The sequence below is a fragment of the Rhynchophorus ferrugineus genome, unplaced genomic scaffold (assembly GCF_030347505.1).
Source record: "Rhynchophorus ferrugineus isolate W39M unplaced genomic scaffold, kcgeb_rfMv2 rfM2, whole genome shotgun sequence".
Lineage (NCBI taxonomy): Eukaryota > Metazoa > Arthropoda > Insecta > Coleoptera > Curculionidae > Rhynchophorus > Rhynchophorus ferrugineus.
This window is the reverse complement of record NW_027472581.1, coordinates 83,852,254-83,879,354: the sequence shown is the minus strand read 5'-3', so window position 1 is coordinate 83,879,354 and position 27,101 is coordinate 83,852,254. Positions and strand designations below refer to the sequence as shown.

Sequence of the window (27,101 nt, the reverse complement as noted above, 5' to 3'; positions counted from 1 at the left end):
TGTGGTAAGATTTAGTGAAGATAATCCCTGCGTCTTATATGAACAATTAATTGAAATCAAGTTTTGTCAACAAGTATAAAAATTTAAACTGCTAACTGCTGCTTACAAATTTCCAAAAATAATATGATGTAAAAATTATTCTAGATGATAGACTTTACTAATATCTTAATTAAAAATTGGGATTGCTGACATATTGGCGATCTCGTTTTTATTTTCCTTCGCTATTCATTACAAAATAATGTAAAAATAGAATAAAATTTGTATTCAGTTTTTTGTTTATTTTACAATATAATTTTACTATATTTTACAATACTTTCGCATAATTAAACAATTCCACTCCGTGTATGTTGGGTCATCTAACAATTGAGGAATATACATTTTGGTTAACTTGCGTCTCAAGTTGTTTCGTAATATATCTAGCGAAAAATAACTACGAAAAATTGCACGATATATAATTTATACAGCGTTTCTGAAACAGAGACGCCGAGGACATACGTAAGTTTATCTAGACAAAGCGGGAGCGCCTTATCAGACTATATTTTTGTTAACACGCCAGTTGTGTGCGTATGTGTGTGTGTACTCGAGATGGCAAAATTGACCTTAAAATAAGCGCCACATACAGATGAAACCGTCGCCCCAGACTATGCGACGTTGAATAGCTATTCAACGTCGCGCGTTTATGTTTACGCGTGAATATTGGCGGGTAACAACGACCCAAACAATCCTTTATGCGAATTAGAATCTGAACTAGTATCCTTCAAAGCAGAACGTTGAATATTACTGTTTAGTGACGTTTCAACAGTATGCGGACTTATAAGGCACGTCAATGCCTGTTTCTCGATTTCCCAACCCCAATCAGCGACGATTTCGTAAAATCTCACTCATTGGCAATAACAAAAATCGTCCAACGGGGAACGCTGAATCCGACGCGGATTTTTGAATATACGGACTCCCCTTGCGCGATCTATCTTGGACTCTTCCAAACGCTTCCCGCTCTCCGCACGTCTGGCCGCGGTTGCCAATTATCGCCGCTTCCAATGTTCTTAACGTCATTTGTTACTTCAAACACTGTTATATAAGGATTTTTGATGCTGATACCGCTTATTAATCAAATATTATTACGTTTAGTAACATACTCAGATTACACACGTTTTCCTATCGTTTTAGTCTTAACATTTTAACACTGTGTTATGATACTCGAGATGTTGTTTGTGAGTCAATTTGACAACGTGGAATTGGCCTCGATCTCTGACGTATTTTGTATTTCAGTTCTAGCTGAACTGTCGTGCGGTGAGGTCGTGTAGTGCTCGTAAACGATTTTTTTTGAGCGGTAAATTACGATTTTCGTCGGCTGAACATCGTTTGTCTTGGTTTATGGATACTACAGCGAGTTTAGATCGAGTTGACAGTGGGATTGCACGCGTTGACATATCAAAATCCGGTGCAATTTTTGCAGTCTGAAAACTGTGAGTGAAGTTGGCGCGTGGCTTCGCAGCGTATTTTGGGTTGCCTATGAGGAGGCCGAGTTCAATCAACATGAGTACTAGAGTTTATAGTTCGATTTCGTTGTTGATGCCGCGGAATCAGAACCTACCCGGTTTTAATGAACCCCAGCGTAAGGTGAAGAGGGTGCTGTTTGGACCTGTAGACCCTCAGGCAACACAGAAATTCATTGAAGAGGAGTTCAAGAAGATCAAGACCACACAATCGGAGGTTTGGAACTTTGATTTCGAAAAGGGAACTATCCTGCACGCGGATGGGGCGTATGATTGGCGACCGGCCACCCCGAACAAGCAGATCAGATTAATCAAGCGGAAAGAAGACACGGATGTTGACAACTCCGATCAATACTGCAACTTGAGCGAAATCAAAATCGTTCGGCCCCAAGCCAGAATTATAAGCTGCAGCAATACACGTAGCGCAAAAATTCAACAAAGGCGAATCACAGGTAAGTTTAATAATTCTCTTGTTAAACTAATATTGGAATTAGTCAGGAATTATTGGAGTCAGTTACTTCACCTAGTCAAATCTTGCATTCTTTCATTGTTTTAATTATTTGCCATGGATCTAATATCGGCTTCTCTAAGGAAATTTATTTTAAATTAAATTATCACCGTCACTGTCACGAATCTGTCGATTAAACAAGCGTTCATTTGTTTTGACAGTCTAATTGATCTTGTCATTCTAATAGTAAATAGTTGACAAATTACCATTATTTGTGTTACTTTTGAAATTATTCTGTTTCTTTCAATTTAAAAGATTACATCGACTAACTCTGCATTTCAAAGATTTTGCAGCAAAATTGATTGAATCCTTAACAAAAATTAAACTACTAGCCTAGATTATACATTTTATTATAATTTGTAAACAATGGTTTATTACAATGTAAAAGTTATTTGTATGTAATTGTTTTAACATTTTCAAGTAATTATATTTTAATATTTTTTTTTACAAAGATTTACGAGAGAAAATCTTGAGAGAATGAGTACATTCAAATTATATTGTGATTTGTTGATTAATATTTTTATTTAATATTTACTAGTAAAATTGTTTACTGTTTATATATTTTTTACTGTTTATATTATAATTTTGAACAAACCGGCATATTTACGGTAGTTATTAGTACTTTTGGAGTACTTTGGAGTACACCCACCACCAGTAATTTATGGTTGAATCTAACTTATGTAAAATATCTCCTAAGGTAACATGGAAATGTGAATGGTTTTTTTCTGAGATTGAATGCGTTTTGAGCGAAATTACATTAGGACAGATTCCACTTTCAACGTGACACCATTTAAAGTCAGTGAGGGTGGTTAACATGGGATTTCAATATAATTATGTACAAGAAGGACGCTGTTGACTTCTACTTTAAATGTGAACAAATATATTGGTGATTAAAAAAACAATTTTGGTTATGAATATGATCTATAATTATAATTAACCAAAATAAATTTAAAAAATATATCAAACACGGACATACTTACAAGGTACTAAAATAACGTTCTGATAGACCAATAACACCTGGCGGTCTTTCCTCTTGGGTTCGCTCTCGGATTGATTCACACGCCCTATGGAGAAAGAATTTCCTGTCCAACCAGGATATGCACCTTTTTTTCATCTCGTTGTTTCCTGCTCGATTGGGTTCAGGAAAACGCTTCTTTGGTCTGAATTGATGTTTATTGTATTGATGTTAACACAAGTAAGGTGTATTTTATTAAATTATACTATTTTTATTGTCCGTATCAAAAATGGCAAAGCGCTAAAAGACATTTGCCGTCTTATGCCCAGATATTTGAGAACGAATTATATAGGCGATTCGGTTACATATTACATTAACATGAGTAGTAAAACACTGTCTCAGTTTGAAAGGACAAATTGCGTCAGGAAATACATGCGACTGTAACTGTAGTCTCCTGTTGATTTTCGTTTAATTTTTAGTTACATTTCGATTGTAAAATAATACGGTGAGAGTTCTTTTTACAAATTCTATTTCGCTTCGTTCCTAAACGGTCGTTGTTCTTTTCGATGAGTGTATTGGTGGCTCGCGTTTAGGGGAAAGGAAAACAGCTGTTCGCTGAAATAAATTTTGCCCGAAATAGACTGGCGGCCGGGCACAAAGAGGGTGATGTGAACGACCTGGAAATCGATGTGGCTGCGTCACGGCGAGGGGAGCGCCGGGCGCTTCCTGGGGCAGATGTGTCGGCGTACGAAAATAAATATTCTAGGGGGTGCCGTCGGCCCGGGGCTAATCAAACGTGAGGGGGTGAAACTGTGTAACGGTTTTCGGCCAGAGGGTGCGGTATGGCTTTCGTTGTCGCATCGACGCGGGTAAGGAAAACAAACAATGCCAACGGCTGTTCCCCGTGGGCCTGGCCAACTGGCGCGTGCTATCCGACCGGTCGACCGACCTAAATCCGGTCAATATCAGGTTATTAATTTTTTTAATTAATTACGTCTTACATTGGATATGCCTAGTACAATCTTAATTTGCAAATTAATGTATTACTACTGTTAATGTTGTTTAATTCCGCGGTACGAATTTGTTCCCGGTCAAAAGCTTGTGAAAACCAGGAATATTGCGGGGCAGTATTCATTTTCTTCGATTGCCTTTTCAGCAATCGTTGTTCTGTGCACTTGGTCGATTGTCGAGTGGTGATTTCGAATCCAAACTGGAAATCTGGTATTTCTATAAATTGTTTAATACGTTTTAACCCTGGTGTTAAACCTACCTCATTCTGATTTCTCTCTTTATGTCGGGGTAACTTCTTTTGCAGCAAACCGAATTTGTTCAATTATATTTCAGATTTGCTGCTCAAGATGGTCTATACTTTTGAGTCTTTCGTTTAAATCTATTTGTTACCGCGTTATAAGTCTAAACGTATCCCAGTTAGTAAATTTGTTGCTAAGATTAGGCTTGTTTCTTTGGTTTGGAATTGTCACGCCTTGTGTTAACAATACTAAAGTGTGACCAGATGATAGTTCGCACAAGCTCTTCGATTTGTATTCGATTTAATGAGGTGACTTTCGAAATGTAAAAGTCTGGCGCTTTATTTATTACTGTCGGTGGGCCAGTAAATGGATTCACGCCCTGAATGATAGTTACAGTTTGCAATGTTGATTGCTGCGAGTAATTCGTTTCCGTTTCCAGGTGTTACTAATCGTGAACCCCAGGCTGCGTTAACATTTAATAAATTCCTCTCCTATAATAAATCTTGGGCCTAATTTGAAAAATCAATCTCTATTTTGTTATGTTATTTTGTATCTTGATGGACAGTATATATCTCTTATATTTATTTCAGCGTCGTTATTTTCAATTCTAACTATCATAGCTTTATTTATGTTATTGGAAATGCTGTATATTTTGTTTTATAATCCCGGTTCCGGCTCGAGCACGTTCGTTGGGGTGTACTGTGCAGTATGCACCATAACCCCGTATTTTAATGTATTCTTTTGTAGAATGAGTCTCCGATATGAGAGCTATATCCATGCTATTTGTTCTCAGAAGTACTTCTAGTTCCCCGACTCGCTAATTTAGCGAACGAAATTCTTAATTACTCATTTTTGATCTAACGTGTATACATATTTTTCACAATAGCTAAATGTTTAATGCAATATCTTGAGATGATGAGTCAATCTTACGGTAATCACATGGTGAGCTTGCAATGTCATCTCAAGCACGGCATTCATATTTTCTGGAATGGCAACTTTGGATAACCTTCATGTCTTTCTTTCCTGAGCGAAATGTGCCCACTATTAAATTCGTTACATAAACGTTATATCGTTGTAGCTTCACCGCCGTAACTCGTAAAAAATGGTAATCATTAGCTAACTCCGTTTTTTTTCACGAAGACGAAATTCAAAGTTGAACTGGAATGACAAATTGTTCTAAAGAAAATCGTTGTTATGAAGGTCAAACTTCAATTTGGAAACGTTGGATAGTTCCTAACAACACTTAGTATTGTCAAGGCTCGAAATATAATTAGCAACTATTGTACAAATAAATGCGGTTATTTATCTGGACTTTCCAAATTAAGTTCCTTGAGTTTAACAAAAATGCTGTAGAGTATTTTCTTTTAATTATCACTATATTTTAATATTCTTACATTAAATATGACTCATGCTCTTTGTGATTTCGTCAGATTTTTTCAATTTTTCGGCATCCCTCTTTTTAACCTTTAAACAATCTGTCAATCAATCGACCCCTAGTCTGCTAAAGTTTATACTTACTGCCCTTAAGTATCATTATTGCCTCATTCAATATTATATTGACACCGTTGTAGTTAACGAGTGGTAATTTTTAACTAAAGCCATCAATTATTCTTTTAATGAGTTTTGAGTTGACATTCTGAAGTGTACGTGTGACCCTTATGTTATCAGTTGATACTTTCTGGTGTGATTTTATTATTTTTTATTGTAGATACTGCTACTGGTGTAATAAGAAATGTTTTTAAAAAATCCGAATATGCTTTTGACTTATCTATATTTCTGATTATTTATAGTATAATGGTTTTTTTTATATTTGATCGTTACTGTTCCGTTATTATATTTGTGTTAAACTTTTTTTTTAGTATACATTTTTAAATTTATATCTTCTACACTACAGGAGTTTTTAAACATTTACTTAATATTCGGGGCGTTATCTTTCTGTAATTTTAATATATTAATATAGAGTTTATTTTCATTAAATTAATTTAAGTAGTGGCCTTATTTTTCTACCAATGTTCTTTTAGGTGTGAACTGCTTAGATATCATTAGGTTTCTTTGAAGTTTAGAAAGTGGTGCTTTAATTACGCCAATTAAATTAATTAAATACTAAATAAGATGCAACATTACTCGTAAGTCGTTGTTTATTTATGGCTATAGAAGATATGTATAATTGAGATTTGTTTTACATAAGCTTTTAAATTTGTATTCAGTCCATCCTTGTTTTTCGAAAATTATCCAAGCTACCTTAAGGATATATAAATTTTATATCATATATCCGATAATAATTTAAAAAAAAATATGTTCGATATTAAAGAGTTAAAACTGATAATTTTAATCCAATTATGGAAAGGGAATTCACTGAATGTCAGCCAACGTTTTGGCCCATATACCACTGCTTCAGGTATTATTTTAACCATGTTATTTCTAAATATTACTAACCATTAAATTAACAATTTAGAAATTACAGCAGCTTTAATGAAGCAACACTTGCTTATTTTCAACAAAAAAGGATACAGAAATAACAAATAATTTTTTCATTTTTTGTCTGTGGAATATGCGTTTATTTAAAGCCAAATTCGGTAGTATGAAGACTACAAAAGTTAAATTAATTATTATGTATTGGTGCTTTGATTCAATCGTAGTTATATAAGTTCTGATAAAGTTGGTCGACCAAATTTGCCGATTTTATTATAAAAATAAGCCCTCAAAATACTTTGGGAGTGTTCTAGTCTTGATGCAGGGATCTTAGCTATTTTTTCAAGATAAATTTGATAAATAATAAATTTCAAGATAAATGACAATATTTTTGCTTTCTATTTTTTAACTTTTTTAAGCTTTGTGTTTAAAAAATACATAAAGAAAAAAAGTGAAAAAGTATGGTATGCATGCTACATTACCAAAAAAAAATTAATAGTAATTAAATAAATAATTAAATTTTGAAAAATCCTCTTCAGATATATAAAGGGTTAAACTTTGAATACATTAAAAAAAATGTTTTTCAAGTTTTTAAACTAGAAGCCTTTAAAATATCACCAGATGTAACACGAATTGACTTTCAATGTACTTCAAAGAAGTCAAAAGACATTGTCGGGCGTCGTTATTCCTTTCATTCGGTTTATTTGCCCGATGCCGACAATATTTTCAGAATTATATTGTCCTTTTTAATTGTTTTCACCATCTCTTCATGTGACGATTCGTCACACAACCCATATATGATATGGAGCACACCATCCCGTTTTTATACCGATACCATGACGAATCCGATCTCGTAAACGCGGCTATTGGATCCGTACGACGCCGCGAGCGGTCGAGAGAGGTGGTGGTGGTCGCGTGTCCCATTACGCTCCAGACTTGACCCCTCTCGCTCGGCCCCGTCGTCGCGTTCGGTGTCCGACTTCCTCGTCGCATCACGCTGACTCATCACGTCAACAGTCACCCTTGAACTTGGACCGCGCGAAGAGGTAAAGGACCCGGGCGATCGCCGTTTGTTTCTCACTCATGTCAGTCACCAAAAAACGCCGAGACTCGAACCTCGCATAGAAAATGGATGATGCCAGCGAGAGGACAGCGAAGGTCGTTCACATCGACGACGACCTGTCATTTGTGTGGCCGGTGAGGAAAAAATCGGCGGCAATGTTTATACCGTCGACGCCGTCGGACAAAAATTAGGGTCGCGATCCTACTGAATTAGCTTCATTAGAATACCGTAAACTGAAGGTAATTTCAGTTTATCACATGCGCATTTTCATTTATTTGAATTAATAGTCTGAGGGAACAATCGTTCACCTGACAGGCTCCTACACAAGAGCTGATACTTTGTTTTGTAACTTTGTTGAAAGTTTTAGTCTAATATTCCATGGCGGAAATTGACATGAAATTTAACAAAGATAATTTTGTAAATAGTTATTGAGCAAATAAAAATTGGGAACCATTTGAAGATAAAAAGTCTTATTCTATTAGAAAATTTTACTGCAAATCTTGAAAAAAAAAACGGAGTGAAAAACACCATATTTATATAAAGATTATATTGAAATATAGGTACATCACGTCCATGCATTATATTTACATCATATTGAAACATTTTTAGAGAAAGCCCATAAATCATATTTACATAAATACTTCATCATTCATCTATGTCAAAGCAAAATCTTCATATTGCAGATCATCGTACTTTTCACCTGAAAGAAGTCACCAGTCAATTCATTATTATTCTTACAAAACAATATTTTATTTACCTATGCTCTTTTACAAAAATATATTCGTTTTTCCTTGTTTATTTCATCCATCCACCTTCAGAGTAGTCATTAGATCATAAGAGTGTCATTGATTATTAATTTTATATGTTTTATTTATTCGATTCAGATCAACTCTTACCATAACTTTGATCAGTTACCATAACTTTGATCTTTTCAAAATATCGATCTCCGCTATTCTTGCATCCTGCAAAATCTTATCTAATTTTACTTATAAAAGAAAAATTAAGTCATTAATAAAATATAAATATATTATGATTGAAGTATTTTTAATTTTTACTGCTATTTTTGATGGATCAACTCCAATAATGAATCGACATCTGAACTGATTAGATTTTGGTTGACGTATTATACGTTTACTAACCTAAAACGAATGGATGGTTAATTAAAACAAAATTCTATTTAAGTTATAATTACATTTAATATTATTTCTCTCATACCTTTTGCAACATTTCTATTTGAACAAAAAGAAATTCGTTCTTCGCTTCTTGCTATCGTTTCGAAATCGATCAACGGCTAATATTAAAATGGCCAATTATACACTGTGGATAGAGAGAGCAGGCGCAATATAGCTGATTGTGCGCATGCGTCAGTTCCATCAGTCCCTGTAGTTTAACGTATTCTACCTTTATTTACTATGGGCGCTTGTAGATCACCTCGGTGCTGACATCTGCAGGCTTCGAATTAAACGGGGTTAAGGTTTATGAAAATATCACGAAGATATGTACCTTATCCGCGAGTGGCATTATACCGCGTATGATTTTAATGATTTATTGATTTTAAATTTTAAAAAATGAAAATGCCAATTTACCAGATTTCCCAATAATTCACCAAATTCGGTAAAATAATAATTATACTCAATAAAACAATATATACCGATATGACATTTTAAATAAATAAAAACAGAGATTAAAATAAATGATGTATCAACTACTCATACAATAAACGGTACAATAAATAAAGCAAATAAGCGTGCAGTGGTCGGGTGATAATACTGCAAACATAATAAAAACGTACCTGGGCAACCAATTATCAATAACAGGGGTGAAGTTAGAAATATACTTGAAATATAACACGGATCCGTAATTATTATGATAGGTACTTCTAATGCCAGGTAATATTGAAATATAATAGCATTTTGTTTTATTTATAATTTATTATGGTCTTTAAGTCTTCTATACTGCGAATCAAGAAACATAACATATATTTTGCACTTATAATGCAGTAAATAATACCGTGTATATGTCAGTATATCGACGGTACAATACCATAAAATAGAAAACTGCTTAAAAATATGTATGTAGACCACAAGGAACCAGAGCTGACCGTGAAACCAATTAATCTGTTGACCCATTGCTTGATTATTACATTATATTTGTCATGCTACAAAGGCTAAACCAACGGGCTTCATAATCAATGACCTGTTGAATTGTTTTCTCCCAATGTTATTGAATATCATTTTTCAGTTTTATTATAATAGTATCCCGAAGCTATCGACTTCTCTTGTAGATGAAGAAAGGTAAATACCATCATGTTATTGCTCGGTATAACATTTTTGATATTCGCTTAATTTCAATTTATATTCCGAGGTTGATCTTATTAAAATGGCGATTGGGATTGGTGCCAAGAAACTGAGTGCTGAAGTTATCAGGACGTTGGAATCATCCGATTTCAATGACCTAACTAACCTGCCATCCATTATCTTACCCGATTCCTACTTGTTATTATCACTTATTTCAGTCGAATGTACTGTTAGCAAGGTAAACAATACATGCTAACTGCTTTAGACAAGTTTGACTTGAAACAATTATGATTTCAACGTGATGGCGCCACATACCGCTGTACCTCGAGCTAGTTGTACCGTTATTGGTTCAAAATAGGCACGCGTGTTTCATTGATATTTGTTTGAAAATTCTATTATGCCGTATTTTTCTAGGTTATGATTGTTGACAAAATGTTATCACTCACTCGTTTTTTAAGAAGTCGTAAAACGATAAATACTATAGTACAGTCGAATATATTTCCTAATAAAAATAAAAGAATGCATACTGTTAAAAAAATTTCATTTCTGTTTATAGTTTTTAGTATTTATATTTTAAGAAATGATAAAATGATAAGACCTTTAGCATAGTTGAACCTATTTTCTAATAAAAACAAGTCGACTTGGTTGATCAAGGCGACAGGACGTCATCCTGCTGTATGGGCATGGGCGTAAACGTATGTTTGTTATTATGTAACATTTGAGATTGTTCTTACGCGAGAGTGTAAAATGCGACAAGGAAAATGACCCCAGTCACGCCAGTAACCAGGCTGGGTAATACCGCATGTCTTCTGGAATGATTCTTGGTCACTGGCCGAGTCGGTAGACTTAATGACGAGAACCGTGGTTCGGAGCCCTTGTTAAGCCGTAGGTCCAGTCCAGAGAAACCCTAGTTGGCAAGAAGAAGACATTTAGGAGGCAAATAACTGATACTATCGAAAAAAACATCTCAATTTTAAACAATATCTTGATTAAATTTTAACGAAATGGGCGTTCCTCTTTTAAACCAATCATGGTGCATTTAACTAGGAAGTCACTTTTTTGTAGATGTTGGGCATAATCGATATTTCCTTTAATAATCGATAGTATTAAGACATATTCTTTTAAATAATCGATTCGCAATGTTTTTATTTTATTGCTATTTTTTTGTAGCTTTCGTTTTTCACTTACCATTTCCTTAATTTCTTTTGGATAGTTAATTCCTTTAATTGTACTCTTAATTGCTGGAATATTATTCCAAGTAGCTTGTTGGACATCAACAATAAATTCCTTTGTCATCGTTAGATTTTGTTCTCTTAATATATTTCACTGAGTGTCAGAATCACTGGTGTCCGATCGGACTTCGACACAAACCAATACATGCGCAGCAACGATTTTAATGTCGTTAATTTTTTTCAAACATTGCTACTGCAACAATTAAAGAAGAACCAAAAAAAATCAGATATATTGATCGGGAGCAATTTAACTAAAGAAAAAACCAAAGAAAACAGATCAGTCGGATTAGTGGAATAAATGAGAGGCGGTTTCGACGCGACGATTTCGTGGTAACGTTATTAGAAAAAGAGAAAGTAGGTCGCGTAACTGCATCAAATAACTGGCCGCACTGCCTCGCTGTTTGTGTGTGTGTTTGCGTGTAGGAGAGGGGAACGGAGTCCCCGCTAATGTTTGAACAGTGCGTAGGCTGTTTTTAAATATCACAGCTTATTGGAACGACCTTGGGGGCCCGTTAAAATAATGCAGTTTTATGTTAAATCGATTGGTTCGACGTGCCCGAATTACCGGCTCTTTCTCCAGCTCGATTGCTCGATGATTAGATTGTTTACCATCGAGTCTGGACAGTTCTTAACCTGGTCTGAACTTTAATGATCATTTGTACAATTGAATCATTATTTGTTTTGAAGATATTGTGGTGCACCATCTCCAGATATGGTCCTCCAGATATGGTCTCGCTTGAAGCTAGTTTTTAATGATATTACTATCAATATCTCATTCTTCAGTTAATATATTTTAGTGTACATGGCATATACATCTTAATGTTTTTGTTTGAAAGATAGAGTGGTGTTCCTTATTTCATTTTAACTTTTCTAGTTCTTACTTGTTATTTGTTTTAAAGATATACATCTGTACATGTGGTTCTGTAGACTTTATACAATCTGTCCATTCGAACTATTCAACAACATATAGCAATTCATTGCTTTTATAGCTATTGCTAATCTAGTAAGAGAGAATAGCCAAAAATTGGAAGATTCGAATTACTTGATTGCATAGAAAATTTCAAGAGATAAAATAGTTTCGTAATTCATACTGATTTAATTATGTATATAAGTTAAATATTTATGTACAGGGGACAATGTATTTATATATAGACAAAGAAGAATAGGACAGCATTCCATTGGGGACTATTCAGGCGATTCAATGCAACTGTTGTTGAAATGATGGCTCATGCCCGATTAATAATTAGTATTGTGTATATGTCACGTGTTCATATTATGAACATCTGTATTTATTGCACATTTATTTGTGACAAGTATATTGTTTGCATACCTAATTTATTTCTTAATTATTCTTAATTGAATACCATTTTTGCAGTTAATAGTACATGTTTAAGCTTTCTTCTTAAAGTCTTCGAAGATCTATCATTCATTTTCTGCATTGCACGTTATAGAGGTATTAAAATGACAGAATACTCTATCTGATTTTATTTTAGCAATAATAGTCGGTCGGTAGTAAGTTCAAATTATCTACAAGGATTTCCGTTTATTGTACTTTTGATTTGTTTATTTAATAATGCTCTCTGCACTAGTGATAACTCATTTAGTATATTTAGCGACTTGATTGACAGTAAAGTGACTTGAAATGGAACAAACATAAACTCTAATGTTTGGAATACTCAAGTGTTTGTAATGTTACTAAGATGCTCAATATATTATGTTCATTTGACACATTAAAAAGATTCTTAATATTTCAAGTGTGTCATATCGTGTACACAATCATTGCAAAATCAATGACGCAAAAACGATTTTTCTTGTCTTTATCTCTGACAAATCAGATTTTATTTGTTTGTTTTTGTGGTCGTGTGAGCATGCATTTTTTTTAGTAAATAGCTTCTTTATAGGGATGGTATTTAACTTTAAATACATTTAAAAACTTATTATTGCTTATTAATTATTTATTTATTATTATTAAGTTGTAAGTGGACAACTTTGAAAATTGAATTTCAGTTAAATGATTTAAATTATTTATCAAATTTATCAATTTTACACTCTTGCCTAGAACAGTCACAAATATTAAACAATTACAAACATAAATTTACGACCATGCCCCAGCAGGATTCGAACCGGCGGCTATCGCAACAGTAGAAGGACCGTCCCATCGCCTTTACCACTGCTCCACCAAGCCGGCTATTTATTAAATTGTTTATTGAGTATTTTATTAACATTGTTTTTTATATTGATTTTTTATAGCTGGTGTGAATTTTAGTTACATATTTTATTCTAGTTACTTGCTCTAGCGCTATAAGTATTTTGCTTTACGAACGATTAAATTTGTTATAATTTTTTTTATTATCTATCATGTTATAATTAAAATTTATAACGAATTAAACTGCACGATACTGAACGTTAATCTACACATGGTACCTTTAGTTGTTCCTCAAATTCTCGAAACTCAGCCAGTCAATCATACAGACACACAATATAACTTCGTCTCTATCTGGCATATTACCGTGTGTCGTAATATTATGTATGCCGTGGATATCCGAAAATATATCATCGCCACATTAGTGACGCATGCCTTAATATCAACGATGTCATTTGTTTTTGTTATTTTTTATCGGCGTCTACCATAAATATGGGAAGGCCATGTTTTATTACATCAAAACAATCATCTATAAAAATATTTTTCCTGAAATTTTGTGCGTATTTTTTATTGGCTCAGTTTTGCTGATATTTCGCTATATTCTCAAAATCATCATCATTCATCAAATCATCAAGTATGGCATACTAAACTAAAACAGTGTCCAAAGTTTGTATACTTAGAAGAGTTTGATTTTAATCATTTTCTTATTTAATAGAATAACTAGAATGACGTATGACCTTACCTACTCAAGCTTGGACATTTGCCGGTCGCCAGGCTTCACGATTTATCATAGATTAACATTTCGTGATAGTATTAATCGAAGCTCATGCAAAATACATAGTCACCAAGACACTCTGAAGGTTGAGGTGACGATGACCGACTGAGAAATTAATTGTAACAAAAAGACTAGATATCTTTTTAACAATATAATTGGGTATATGTAATGTTATCTTTATTTTGCATCAGAATTAATGCTAAGTTTGTTATATTCTCCCATACTTTACACTTCTATCGGACCTTTGCTATGTAAAAGCGATATTTTCATTGACTATTACAGCCTGCTCGATATAATTGTTGTATTTTAAATATTCCTTTACAAATAGTTGTCATTGTGTTTCTCCATGTTCTAATTACCAAATGTATACTCCTTATCCCTATTATTTTTCGAATGATCGTTAATACCACCTCTAATGAATTAACATACAAAATAGGAACAACAATTTGATATACATTTAGTTAAAAATTTATCTGAAAAATTTAATTGATAATCAAAGATCAAGCCATCCAAAGAGTTCCCAAAACAACACCATCTGTTCTAACAAGGCGCGCGTGTACGTTTCGTGGACCCATTTTCCTAAATTCAATTATTCCGCTCTTGCGGGAGAATCCTCTCACCCGGCCGTTGACACCGTCTTTTGTCGTTTCTGAGCGTCGCTGTCGGATTCGTATCGGGCGCCGGAGAAAACTGATGAAGTGCGGCAACAGGGCAGGCAGGCGAACGAAAAAAAAACCGATCGTGCAGATTGGACGGGGTCCGCACGCTTCGGCGAGGGCTCGCGCTCCTGCGCTACCGAAACCGGTCTTACCCGGATCAAGGCCGAGTGGCACCCGCGCGGGGGGGTGGAAACAAACGGTCGCGACGGTGGCATCAACGCCTACTGCGCCTTTTTTTATTGGTGCGTTCTGTGACTTTCTCGGTGCAGTGAGATGCATTTGAACGGTTCTATACTCTGGTGTAGGACTCTTAGAACTCCAACCGTCAGATGGTTGGACGTGGGCATTTTTTTTATGGTATCCGTTATACAACTTAACTATATTGACATGTAGAAGGTCGCCTCAGTAAATGATCTGCTGTACAAAATTAGTCCATCGTAACTTATTCTAGAGATTATTATATCTCTCTATATGCATCTATTAATATCTCTCTATATCGTATGGTAGTATGCGTTTTACCTTACGCACTTCACTGTCATCGGGATGCACCAACAGCCTTTCAGAGTATGTTACTTTACACTAACACTTTAAACTACACCCGTTGTGGGAAAATTCATTTAGTTTTTTTTTTGTACCGACGTTATTGCTACATATTATAGGTCATGGAAAATAATAGACAATATTTGGAAAATTAAATTGATTTTTATCTTATTTTATGAAATACCTTTAGTGAAAAAAATAACTGGTATATATCTAATAATAATAACTAACAGTAACTAATAAAAAGTCGTTTTAAAGATATAATTTCTTGTCGTCTAACTTTTGTCGTTTTTGGTCCTTTAAACAATTCTTATTACTGACTGACGGAGATTTGTTCGATATGACACGAATGTTGATGGAAGATACACGCGTACAAGCTACGATGACATGATGCCCGTGACTGTTTTATTTCACTAGATAATATCGACCCAGTAGCGTTCAATGTTACTTTTCTGTCGCCACTGATGCCCAATTAAAGTTTCGTTTGTTTCTGGCTAACGTTTTGATGCTGATTAAAGGCCAATTGATGGATGGGCTTTTCCACTTCACGGTTCAACGATCGCGCCAATTAAAAATTAGGACGATAGCGTTTCGCAAAGTCATAGGTCATTGGTCTCCAACGCTTTTTCTAAAGATATTGTTATTTTCCTATGGATTGGAAATCAATTTCTCATAAATTACTCATAATTTTCTCATAGGTATATTTAATGTAATTAAAATTTGCGCAAAATATTCACTGCAAAATCTTTTACCACAAAGATGTATTTATTTGTTTCTATTAAATTACGTGGGACTTTATCACACCATTGTTTATACTTTATATTAAGTACTCTGAGCAAAATTTATTGTTCTAATTTAGATGGACATAAGACGGAAGCACAAAAAATCTAATTAAATATTTTTCAAATCAAACTTATCTGTCGATGGACTAGTCACTGTGTTTTATATTAAACTAGCGTCCCGCCCCGGCTTCGCACGGGTGCAATGCTGATACTAAATTAAATACACTACAGAAAAAATATGAACGTTGTATATAAAAACATAGCGGCCCGCTCCGACTTTGCACGGGCATAAAATATATATGCCTATGTCACTCAATGAAAACATGATTAAAATCGATCCAGTATTTTTGGTTCATTCATTACTGCCCTTGGCCTGCACGCATTAAATTTGGAGTAAAACAATTCCTCTTCCCCTATACTTACTATGAAGATTTCCTGCTATCTTTGGAATATCTAAATTCATACAATTTTTATTACATTACACATTTTTAAACGCAAATTTTAAATTTGTAATATCTCCGAAAATATTTGTTTAATTTACATGCTGTAAGGAACCATATTGATCTATATTAATTGCACACTGTATTTAAGGTACTTAATTCGATAAGGATTAATGCCGTATTGCTTAAAATAGCTTCGTAAATAAGCAATTTTTTCACGTAAAAAGTAAACAATAAAAATGGTTAATGTGGGTTATCCCTAAAAGATAAACATATACCATCGCGGACTTTTTTGTAGACCTTTTTATGGTGTACAATACTGTAGTACATTAATTTGATCTAACTCGTAGTGTTAGGCAGCGTTTTTGCTAATTGCTAAATAAGCCTAAAAAAATAGGTTAATTTACGACATCACGTTAGAAACCTCTAAAATTAACAATGTTTCCTTAGTATATTACGCATGTATTATACATATAAACCTTCCTCTTGAATCACTCTATCTATTGAAAAAAACCGCATCCAAATCCGTTGCGTAGTTTTAAAGATTTAAGCGCACATAGGGATATAGGGACAGAAAAGGCGACTTTGTTTTATACTATGTAGTGATATTATAATATGGATATTTTTTAATAATTTTGATCACTACAAAACGGAAACACCATAATACATTTAATTGTTCACATACCATTAGATTTAACATTAATTATTATGATGGATATACTTTTTGTTATAACTTAAGTGAGTACAGGACGAAACCACAAAAATACACTTAATTGTTCTTGCTGCACATGGTTCTGCCTTTGTGATCAGTGATCGTGAAATACTAGCGAATCAGATTAAAACATCTTATTCTAATCATACCAATTGCTACTTATTGTTACTGTTCAATAATTCAAGTATATACAATCTTTCGTGTAAGTATATACAATTTAAATCATCCGTCTGGTGTGGCACGCTTCTATCGTCTGATCTCCTGCGTATTGTCCAGTAGCTGTATTGCCTTCACGTTGCTGCGATTTAGTATCTTATTTCATGTTTTAAAACGAAATCTTGGATAACTTCCTGTGTCCATTTGATTCCGAGGGCATAGTTCAGCTCTTCATTGGTTACATAGCGATAAGCACTGGTAATTAATAGTGGAACTTTGTTTTGGGGGCGTTGGGATTACTAGTTGGTTTGATATTTTAAGGGCAACTTCCTATTCGCACCTCATAGGCCCAAATTGGCTTTATGATTGACTGATAAATCTGATGATAACTGATTCTGCTTGAGGAATCGGACATCCGTCAAGTGAAATAATTAGAAGTTTGTCTTTTTTGGATTTGGAGCTATTGCGCTGTATTTTCCAGTCCCTAGTTCATTCTAGTACATATCTTGCTGACCGCTACTTGTATTTTTTCTATAGTCTTTCTTTTTTCTGTTCTTTTTTATTTATGTATTTTAACGATAATAAATAATTAGCATATGTAGTAACTCATTTATCCAAATTAATAATTACTTAAAGACAGGTGTTTTTCTTGAAATATGGTTTAAATTGGTACTGTAAAAAGTCGTTTTTTTTTTAATTCGTTTAAATTTATATAACAAAGTAAATTGCTCTTGGTTAATTAACCTTTAAGTACCGAACTATATTTAATTGTTCTTATTAAGTGACAAGCCTTTATATCGTTGCAATGACTGCAACGAACAACAGTAGATTAGTCCAAGAAGAAACGTTAATAATGTTTCTTTGTTTTTAAAACGATCTAACGCAAAAACTGTTTAGTCATTTCTTTTAGCACAGAGATATATTTAAGTGCTCCTATTAAATGGCAAGCCTTTGTACGATGGCAGCGACTGTTTAGAACGAGTCAATAGGAGTGGTGCATACAGAATGTCAGTTTTTTTAGATTCAAATTTGGGGAACTGGAATAATACTTAATTCTGATGTATTAAAAAAAATCGTATTAGAGTTATACGAGTTTCAAAACGTGCTGTGTACTAACGTAAACCAACATTGAGAGACTGAATTAATTTTGAGATATTATTATTTTATAATTTCAAGGCCGTTTGTAAATTGTTATAATATTTTTAAAATTAATGTCCACTGTTAATTACTCGTTTTTGTGGCGTTGATGGGTTTGATCCTCTGATTCCTCATCTTTGCTTAGCCGGGTTCTTCATTTTTTTAGAATAACTGGAACTGTAGGACAGAGAAAGTTGATAAATTTCCGGTTTACATTTGAAATATCAAAGTATAGATAATGTCTAATTTATCCTAGTGAGTTTAATGGTAATACTGATACGGAGTCAATTGAAGGAATAACAAGCCACAAAATCAGCCTTACGTCATTATATTCTTTATATCAACAGTTGTGGTTATTTGTTTAAAGTTAAATTTTCGTGCCATCATTTATTTTAGTGTGTGTCTTATAATGGTTTGATTACCAGATGTACCGAAATGTCATTACCGGTTTTTTAAGTATGAAATGTTATGGCTTGACACCTATGTTCATGATGTCATTTTATTCTACTGACATCAAGCATCAAATCTGTACATGTTATATTTTGCGAAAGTATTCATGTATTAATGTAATATTTATAAGATTGAAAGTATTTGTACGCATTACTCTTTTTATTTAATCAAAATAAAAAATCTGCCCAAAGTAATCTTTTTTTTGGTAAAAAGATTTCGATGTGCGAGATAAACAACATTCTTGAAGTAGACCGAAAAAATTTAAAGATGCGAAACTACAAGAGTAATTCGATGAAGACACAACGCAAACTCAAAAACAATTGGCAGAAGCGTTAAATGTGACCCAAGAAATGACTAGGAACCGCGTACGAGTAATTGTTGAAAATCCACAAGATGAGGAGATGGTTACCACATCAATTGAATGATAGGCAAATGCTGAAATGCTGATTCAAGTCATTTATGCATCGAATACGGGTGATGAAAAATTGATTTATTTTGATGAAAACCGTAAGTGCAAAAAATCACGATTTTCGCCTAGCTTCAACTTCAAGGCCAAATCGTTTTGGTCGTAAGATTATGCTTTGTATTTGGTGGGACCAGAGTGGCGTCGTGTATTACGAACTGTTGAAACTTGGTGAAACAGTTTGTAGGAATGTTCGTCTGGTCGGTCGATCGGAATGTGTGGCTGTCGATGCGATTGTTTGTCCGAACAGTTAGTAGTAATATTGTAGAAGGAATTCGCATGGGAACTGAAAACACTGGTTGAATATGAACTTGTTTATTTCGATATTGAATGATACATGTGGTCGACGGAAGAATTTACAGGATATTAGGTTAAGAGAGCGAGACGTCGCCGTGGTGGTCTTTTATAGCTGGTAACGGCATGGTACCAATCCACCAGCGTTGCCAATCTTTGAACTTGAAGTAGGTGAATCCGTGGTGGCCTAAAGGGTCGTAGCGGTCGCTACAAGTTAATAGTGATCGCTACCGACAACAAATGATTGTTTGAACCATTCATTGATCGAAAAACGACCAGAATGGGCCCGAAGGCACGGTAAAATGATTTTACAACACAATAACGCGCCGTCTCATAATACAAAACCGATCAAAGAAACGTTGCAAGCGCCCGAATGGGACATACTTCCCAAACCTTGCCCCGTCAACTATAAACTATTCGTATCAATGAAGGATAAGCAAGATGTATAGAATCAAATGGCCAATACTTTAAAGAAATACATTTTTCATTTTCTTGAAAATGATGTACTTTTTTTCCGAAAAAAAAGGTAATAACTTTTCGCTACACCCGGTAACAGATATTTTCTCCAGTTTAAACCAGTTTCTGAATATTTTAATATATATTCTGGATGGCAAATGTTCTGATATATCAGATTTGATTATATTTGTAGCGTTATTATATTCCTCATTAAAGTTATGCCTGCATTGACCTTTGCCTTCTTATAACGAATAACAAGCTACTAAATCAGCGATTCGTCATCATATTCTTCGTATTACCAATTGGTGTCATTTGTTTAAAATTAAATTCATGGCAACATTTATTTTAGTGTTTTATGTCTTATCGCGGTTTGGTTGTTCGACTATCATCGCTAGTTCGTAACGTGCAAAAACTATATTTATGCCAGCGATAAGGAGATGAGTATTTTTCTACGCACTAAACATTCTCAAGGTCTGTGAGTCAATAGCGCAGTTATGTGTGCTCCCGGTCACTTATTGACCTTCGACGGAGTTTTTTAAACCTTATCTGCGAAACGCTCAGACAATTTAAATATCCTCCAGCATACGCAAATTCGGCCATTTTACTTGGATATTAGGTCCGATTTGAAATTCCAACGTCTGGGATATTGATCTTTGCTCTTGGCGTGCGAGTTCACTGTCACACGCCTCGTGCTCTCGATACGTCTCACATTTTCCGACTATGTATGTTTTTAAATCCCTACAATTGGAAAAAATAACGGCAATGTGTACCCATCAACCACGCCCGTTTTAATACCGATGACGACAAATATCCAACGATATCGTCGAGTTAGATGCGATGCTTTAATACCGTTTTGTCGACGCATAGCGGAGAACGGCTACTGGTCGCAAGATCGAGTGGAAACCCTTACGACCTCTAGACTCTATGAACTCGTCGGTTGGACTCAATTGTTTTTATTTTTTGGCGGTTTCGTTTACGATTGTAGCAACTGTGTTTGTAAATAGTAGGCTGGAGCGTGTTTTGTATTGTCTCCGTATGTTGGGTAAGGCAAGGGGTGAGGTAGAGCGTCCTTGATATTGTTATCTACTAATTACTCGTTCTGTATTGTAAGGCATATATTATTTTACAGCATTGTTTCTTATAATTTTGTGAAGAAGTAATTTTATACTATAATATATCCAATAAAACAGTGAACTAACGTCATCTAATTTTATGACGTCAAAACATCGCAATGTTGCCGCAACTTTGACTTTTAGTTTTTTTGCTTTTATATACTCATTCTAGTGATTCAGATAGAATTTATTTTAACATCTAATGCATATATTATTGAATGATTTAAATTACAATTCATTATACAACCACAATAGCTCGTAGATTAGATTTGTTTTATCATATTCACATTAAACTCTTTTCTAAACCACCTTATTAACAATTGTATATCTAAGTTACGTTTTTACTTTTAGTTGTTTTTTCCTTCGTTCTTGTGTTTCCTTGTTAAATCTTTTTAATGTGTCTGATATTCTGCTGAGGTTCTGTATAAAATTAGATTTTTAATCACTCATTCTTCCTAAATCATTTACCACCTCTGCAAAAGGGTCAGTAATAATTATCTACTAATAAATTCTAACTTAATGCTCTTGTATATTCTAACCAATTACATAAATATCCATGCGCATAAATATTTCATACTCTACAATATGCTTTTGCTATCTCATATTAATTGTATACTCATCTTTAGTTGTTTATGTATGTTTATTATTTATACTCTAATGTTATTTTAAATTTTACCTTTTTCAATAAACTTTGGTTATTTTTACGCTCCTTATTAGATTCGTAGTTGAGAGTGACCCAATATCCCTTTGTAAATAAAATAAATGTCCTTTGACTTATATGCCTCAAAGAGCTACATATTACTAAGTTTTCTATGGATAATTCCCAGACCAACAGTTTTCTTTTAAATAATTGTGTAAATAATATTTATATGGAAAAATTATTGACTCTTTTTATATATTTCATAAATATTTACTATACTGATAATTCTATTAAGTGTTATAACTATTAACCTTACTATTGCGATGGTCGCAGGTTCGCATACTTCTGGAGCATGGATGCGCGTTATATTTGTGCTTGTAATTGTAATTGTCTATAAATCCTAGTCACGCCAGTAACCAGGCTGGGTAAGACCGGATGTCTTCTGGGATAGTTTCTAAGTTGGTCACTGGACAATCGGTAGGCTTAATGTCAAGGACCGTGGTTCGTAGCCCACGTTAAACAGTAGGTCCAGTCCAGATATACTCTCATTGGTAAAAAGGAGGCTTTAAAATATATACAAAACTATATAAACAGTATTGATTGTTATATTTGGTTGTCCGTAATATTGAGTGTATTCAAAGTTTGTTTATACATACGTCATTAAGATGTTTAATATATTGCCTGCGGCAATTTGTAAATTCGTTTTAGAACCAGAAAATATTTTCCTTCCTATTTTATTCTAGTTAAAAAGAGACACAATGCTGCCTGATGAATTCGAACACATAAAGGAGTGAGCCTGTCAAAGTCGTCCGCTTATCAGACGTATGCAAAATTTTTGAAAGCAATAGTTAAGAGGTTATAACTCTAACCTATAAATTATTGTGGCTGTATAATTAACTGTAGTTTCTAGATGTACTATAATGTTAAAATAAATTATATTTGATAACACTTTTGTTCAATTATTTTATTTAGATTAGAATTTTGTTTTATGTCAAAGACAAACTGAACTAAAACTCGCGAGTTGATGCGGCAACATTGCGACCTTTTGACGTCATAAATTTATTTGACGTATGTACAAAATAACTTTGAATATACTATATGTTAAAGATGATATAAGAACGGTTAATTGCAATGAGAATAAGACAATTAGTATGGGATACTTACTTCTCTTGATCAGATATCAAAATTTCCATGGTAAATGTTAATTCAATAGTAATAGTAAAAAATGTTCAGATAAATACTAAACCATTATCTCTAAGGCAATCCATGATTTGGATAAACATTAATATATATGATAAAACGTAGAAAGACGTCTAGTTTTAGTTTAGTATATTTTCGTTTGATTTAGAAACTGAAGGCTATTTCTCATTTGTTTCAGATTACATGAGGGCCATGAAAAGACCAGCCCCAACATCCGAGTCCACAAAGAAACAAGGCAAATCCGACCGTGATCCAGAGATATCGAATAAGATACCTCGTCTAGACATCAAGAGTTAAATCTGCTATTTCAAATAGCCTATTTTCCCCAAAATTAATATTCACTTGATCTCTACTGACACTGTTCTTTTTTTGAATAGAGTACAACTTATCGTTATTTTCTCCTGTATTATAGGGCCCTTTTCGTGAATATTGAATGAAACCCAAGGGCAGGCGGTGCTGCGTCCCCCCCTGCTCTTTAAAAACTCTGCTCGAACGACCAAGTTCGTTGTACGGTTTTTTCGTTTCATTGATGCGGTTTTTTTTCTCATTGTTAATCTAGATATTAATTGTATTTATTTTCCATGATCTCTTTGTGCAGGATACTACCGGTTAAATTAACGGTTTAATTTGCATTTTCATTGGTCCCATTTTCGATTTGTCCTCGGTTGGATCGCTCTCGCTCGGCGGTACCGCGGTTCGAATACCCTCTTCGTCTTCGATTCGGCTCTGAGCAAGAAGATCGATTGATGAAGAAGAAATCCTTGTTTGTGTGAAGAGATATTTCATTGTGCTGGCTCTATTGATTGTTAATTTTGTATATTTTAGTTATTATTATTATTTTTCGTGGTATGGATAAGTACGATATATACAATCACGCTTCATTTGGACCCGTTCGATGTAAAACCTATAAATAGGTAGTTGTGTTATTGTGCAATACGTATTACAACGACCTATTTATTTAAAAATAATGTTATAGTTAATTGGTGGTGAAATTTATTTAAAATAATTTCATGAAATATTCGCCAATTAATTGTAACAGGGATAAATAATTTTAATCTTCTTGTGAATTTTATTTCCTTCCTAAGAAGACCGCAGAGAGATCGAGTAACTATTTTAAATAAAATATCGGTGGTATAGTCTTGGAGTTCTGAAACAGTCACTACCGAGAAAAATATCGATATATTTTCTTTAAAATGAAGTACCAAGTTAATCAATTTAACCAATTTTATTGAATATTGTATTTAATTTATTTTGAGAAAATTGTCGAAAAAATATTGGAATCAAAATATATCGATATGTCGGCCAAAAATATAGATATTTTTTTGGTATCCCTTATCCACCTGAGCAGTCGGCAATCGATCGAGGACTCCAATGTCTCGTGGTTCGGACTCCACGTTAAACCAATTGTCCAGTCACTTAATAATTCAGGATGTTGACGTGACTAAAATTAATAGATGTAAGGAAACAAAGAACCATTTTACGTTTAACACTATAATAATGTTAAAATTAAAAAAAACAACAATTTTTAATTAAACACGAAATTAGTTTCAAATATTTACAAGAGAACATGTTTAAAATAACATAAAAATAATGTTTTTTTTTGGCTATTGATAGTTGTATTTTTATTTTTGTTAAAAAAAAGTTACTAAAAAATATTTTTGAAAATGTTCTCATAGGTAAATTTTGGTGCTTTTTTCGGTAATTTCGGAGTTCAAATGAAGCGCAAATCACCGTCTTCGTACGTAGTCGCAATGACGACCAAAACGATTGTTTATAATTGCACAGCCAGATCACCACACGCGGTATTCGACATCGAGCGTCCATCATCCGAAGACGTATCTACTTTTTACCTGATATTTTGCATTATTTTTTTTTAAATTTAGGTTATAACCCAAAGAAATTCTAAGTACAAATTTTGGTGGTGTCAAAATTTCGTGCGACTGTGCCAAGGATGTCGGGCAGCTCTTGCAGTCGCGATTGTTTATTATTATGTTAGCGTCTCAAACTATAACTGCTTTTATTTACTGGGCCGGAACGCGATCGAGTTAAGGCTCAATAGGGATGTGCAAATAGAAGCACCCGAATTATATTTGAGACCCGTGTAAATAACCTAAACAAACTCAATTAATTAAAAAAAAACAGTAAAAATGCTTAATATAAACGATTATATATATTTTTTCAAGTGGAATCTGTGATGTTCTCCGCTATATGATCTCAGATAAAGATAAAGTTAATATATTGTGAATGGAACGGACTGTCGTCGAAGGTGCCATTTCTGAGGTGGCATTCGTTAGTTACGTAAGACGATTTCGGCAAGTTTTTGTCCCTCATTTTAACTGTTCAATCCTTCCCTCTCCAGTTTAAGATTTAATACGTGATTATCTAAAGGTAACGTAAAATTATCTATTTTAACTATAATTAAACAACTAAGAGGAATCCCCCCCATCCAAATGGTCTTACGTAATAAATGAACTGCCCCTTATTCACGTGTGCAGCGTTTCAGGGTAGGTTAGCAACATGCTGTGAGCTATGAGAATATCCACCCGTTTCGCGAATCTACGAAAGCCCGTTCTATAGTGTTTTTATTTACATATTTGGTAGATAGGAGTAATATATCAGATGTACATATATATTATTTTATATGAAGCTTATAAATAAAGCTTCTTGTTAGTGCAAGTGGTGTTTGATTTTTCCTGCCTTCCCGGTTCCTTCGTGTGTGATCTTTGAAGATTGCTATCGTTTTATTAGAACCTTGACATCCTACAAATGTTATGAGATAAACAGAAATTCTCACGGAAGAAAACCGAACAGAATGGAGAAAGTTGTTTCTCAACAACATAATCCCTAGTCATCAATTTCGTTTCCAAGAAGATCATGCAACCAACAATCGAACAAGTACATCGCACTGTAGACATCATCAATAAGATATTTCAAAAGTGAACTGTACTGCTCCGCTCCCTTTTGGATATAAGTCAAGACTTTGACTAAGACTGCCATGATGTACTAGCATAAAAAGAACAAAAACGTAAAACTAAAAAACATCCCACAAGAGAAACATGCAAAATATTTTGGCCTTTACCTGGATTGTAAGTTGTACGCACATCTGGACCAAACCTAAACAATACACCGCTGCAACGAGCACTCGCATTTATACATTGTGAAAATAAAATATTTTTAACAACAAAAATTGAACCGACTTCAAAAAATAAATAAGGAACTCACTAAAATGGAAAAAATAATCAAACTTAGAATTTTAATATAAAAAAACGTTTGAAAATAAAATATGTACATAATAATCGTTGTAATCACTAAATAAAAATAAACAAAAACCTTATGCAACCTTTCTACTACACGTATTTTATACTCTACTATATACACAAAGTTTAGCTTAATACCTAGCTAAACCTATTTATCTATACTGATCACTTGGATGATGGATTTGTTTTAAAAAAATTATATGATTATTTTTGTATTGTTTGGTGGTTTTTGGTAGTTGTTAAAATAATATTATAAATAGGTTTAGGTATGTATCAAGCTATATTGTGTGTATATAGTAGAGTGTAAAATATATGTAGTGGATAGGTTAAATAAGTTTTTTGTTTATTTTTATTTAGTTATTACAACGATTATTATGTAAATATTTTATTTTGAAACGTTTCTTTGTATTGAAAAGATTGGTTATTTTTTACGTGATTATATTTTTTTAGTGAGTTCCTTATTTAATTTTTGAAGTCGGTTCTAATTGAAATTTTGTCAAAAATTTTTATTTTTCCCTTTTTAGTGTTATATATTGACTCAACAAATTACGCAGCTATTTTATTAAATATTACAATAGGTAGTCCAAGAAAACGTGCCGCCCGAATGAGAAAAAATAGGAATAAATTAACAATAGAATTAGAATTTCAGCTGCTATACTTTTGCCTGAACTC

The 27,101-nt window shown here is 33.6% G+C and overlaps 1 protein-coding gene and 2 long non-coding RNA genes across 3 annotated transcripts; 1 reads left to right on the top strand and 2 right to left on the bottom strand.

Moving 5' to 3' along the window:
• The first annotated feature begins 1,266 nt into the window (after positions 1-1,266).
• LOC143191508 (uncharacterized) lies at positions 1,267-25,848 on the top strand. Its single transcript, XM_076396683.1, has 2 exons — positions 1,267-1,948; positions 23,351-25,848. The coding sequence occupies exons 1-2, from the start codon at positions 1,513-1,515 to the stop codon at positions 23,467-23,469; spliced, it is 555 nt and encodes a 184-aa protein (XP_076252798.1). The 5' UTR covers positions 1,267-1,512; the 3' UTR covers positions 23,470-25,848.
• Positions 8,215-8,580, bottom strand: LOC143191511 (uncharacterized). The gene is made up of 2 exons (XR_013004527.1): positions 8,442-8,580; positions 8,215-8,384 (listed from the first exon to the last, which is right to left on the bottom strand). It is a non-coding gene; the product is annotated as an uncharacterized LOC143191511 (long non-coding RNA).
• Positions 10,593-11,419, bottom strand: LOC143191509 (uncharacterized). The gene is made up of 2 exons (XR_013004526.1): positions 11,170-11,419; positions 10,593-10,888 (listed from the first exon to the last, which is right to left on the bottom strand). It is a non-coding gene; the product is annotated as an uncharacterized LOC143191509 (long non-coding RNA).
• Positions 25,849-27,101: the final 1,253 nt, after the last annotated feature.

Coding starts and splice junctions, on each gene's coding strand:
- LOC143191508 (XM_076396683.1), top strand. CDS start 1,513: ATGAGGAGGCCGAGTTCAATCAACATGAGTACTAGAGTTTATAGTTCG. Junction 1,949..23,350: donor TCAACAAAGGCGAATCACAG/GTAAGTTTAATA, acceptor CATTTGTTTCAG/ATTACATGAGGGCCATGAAA.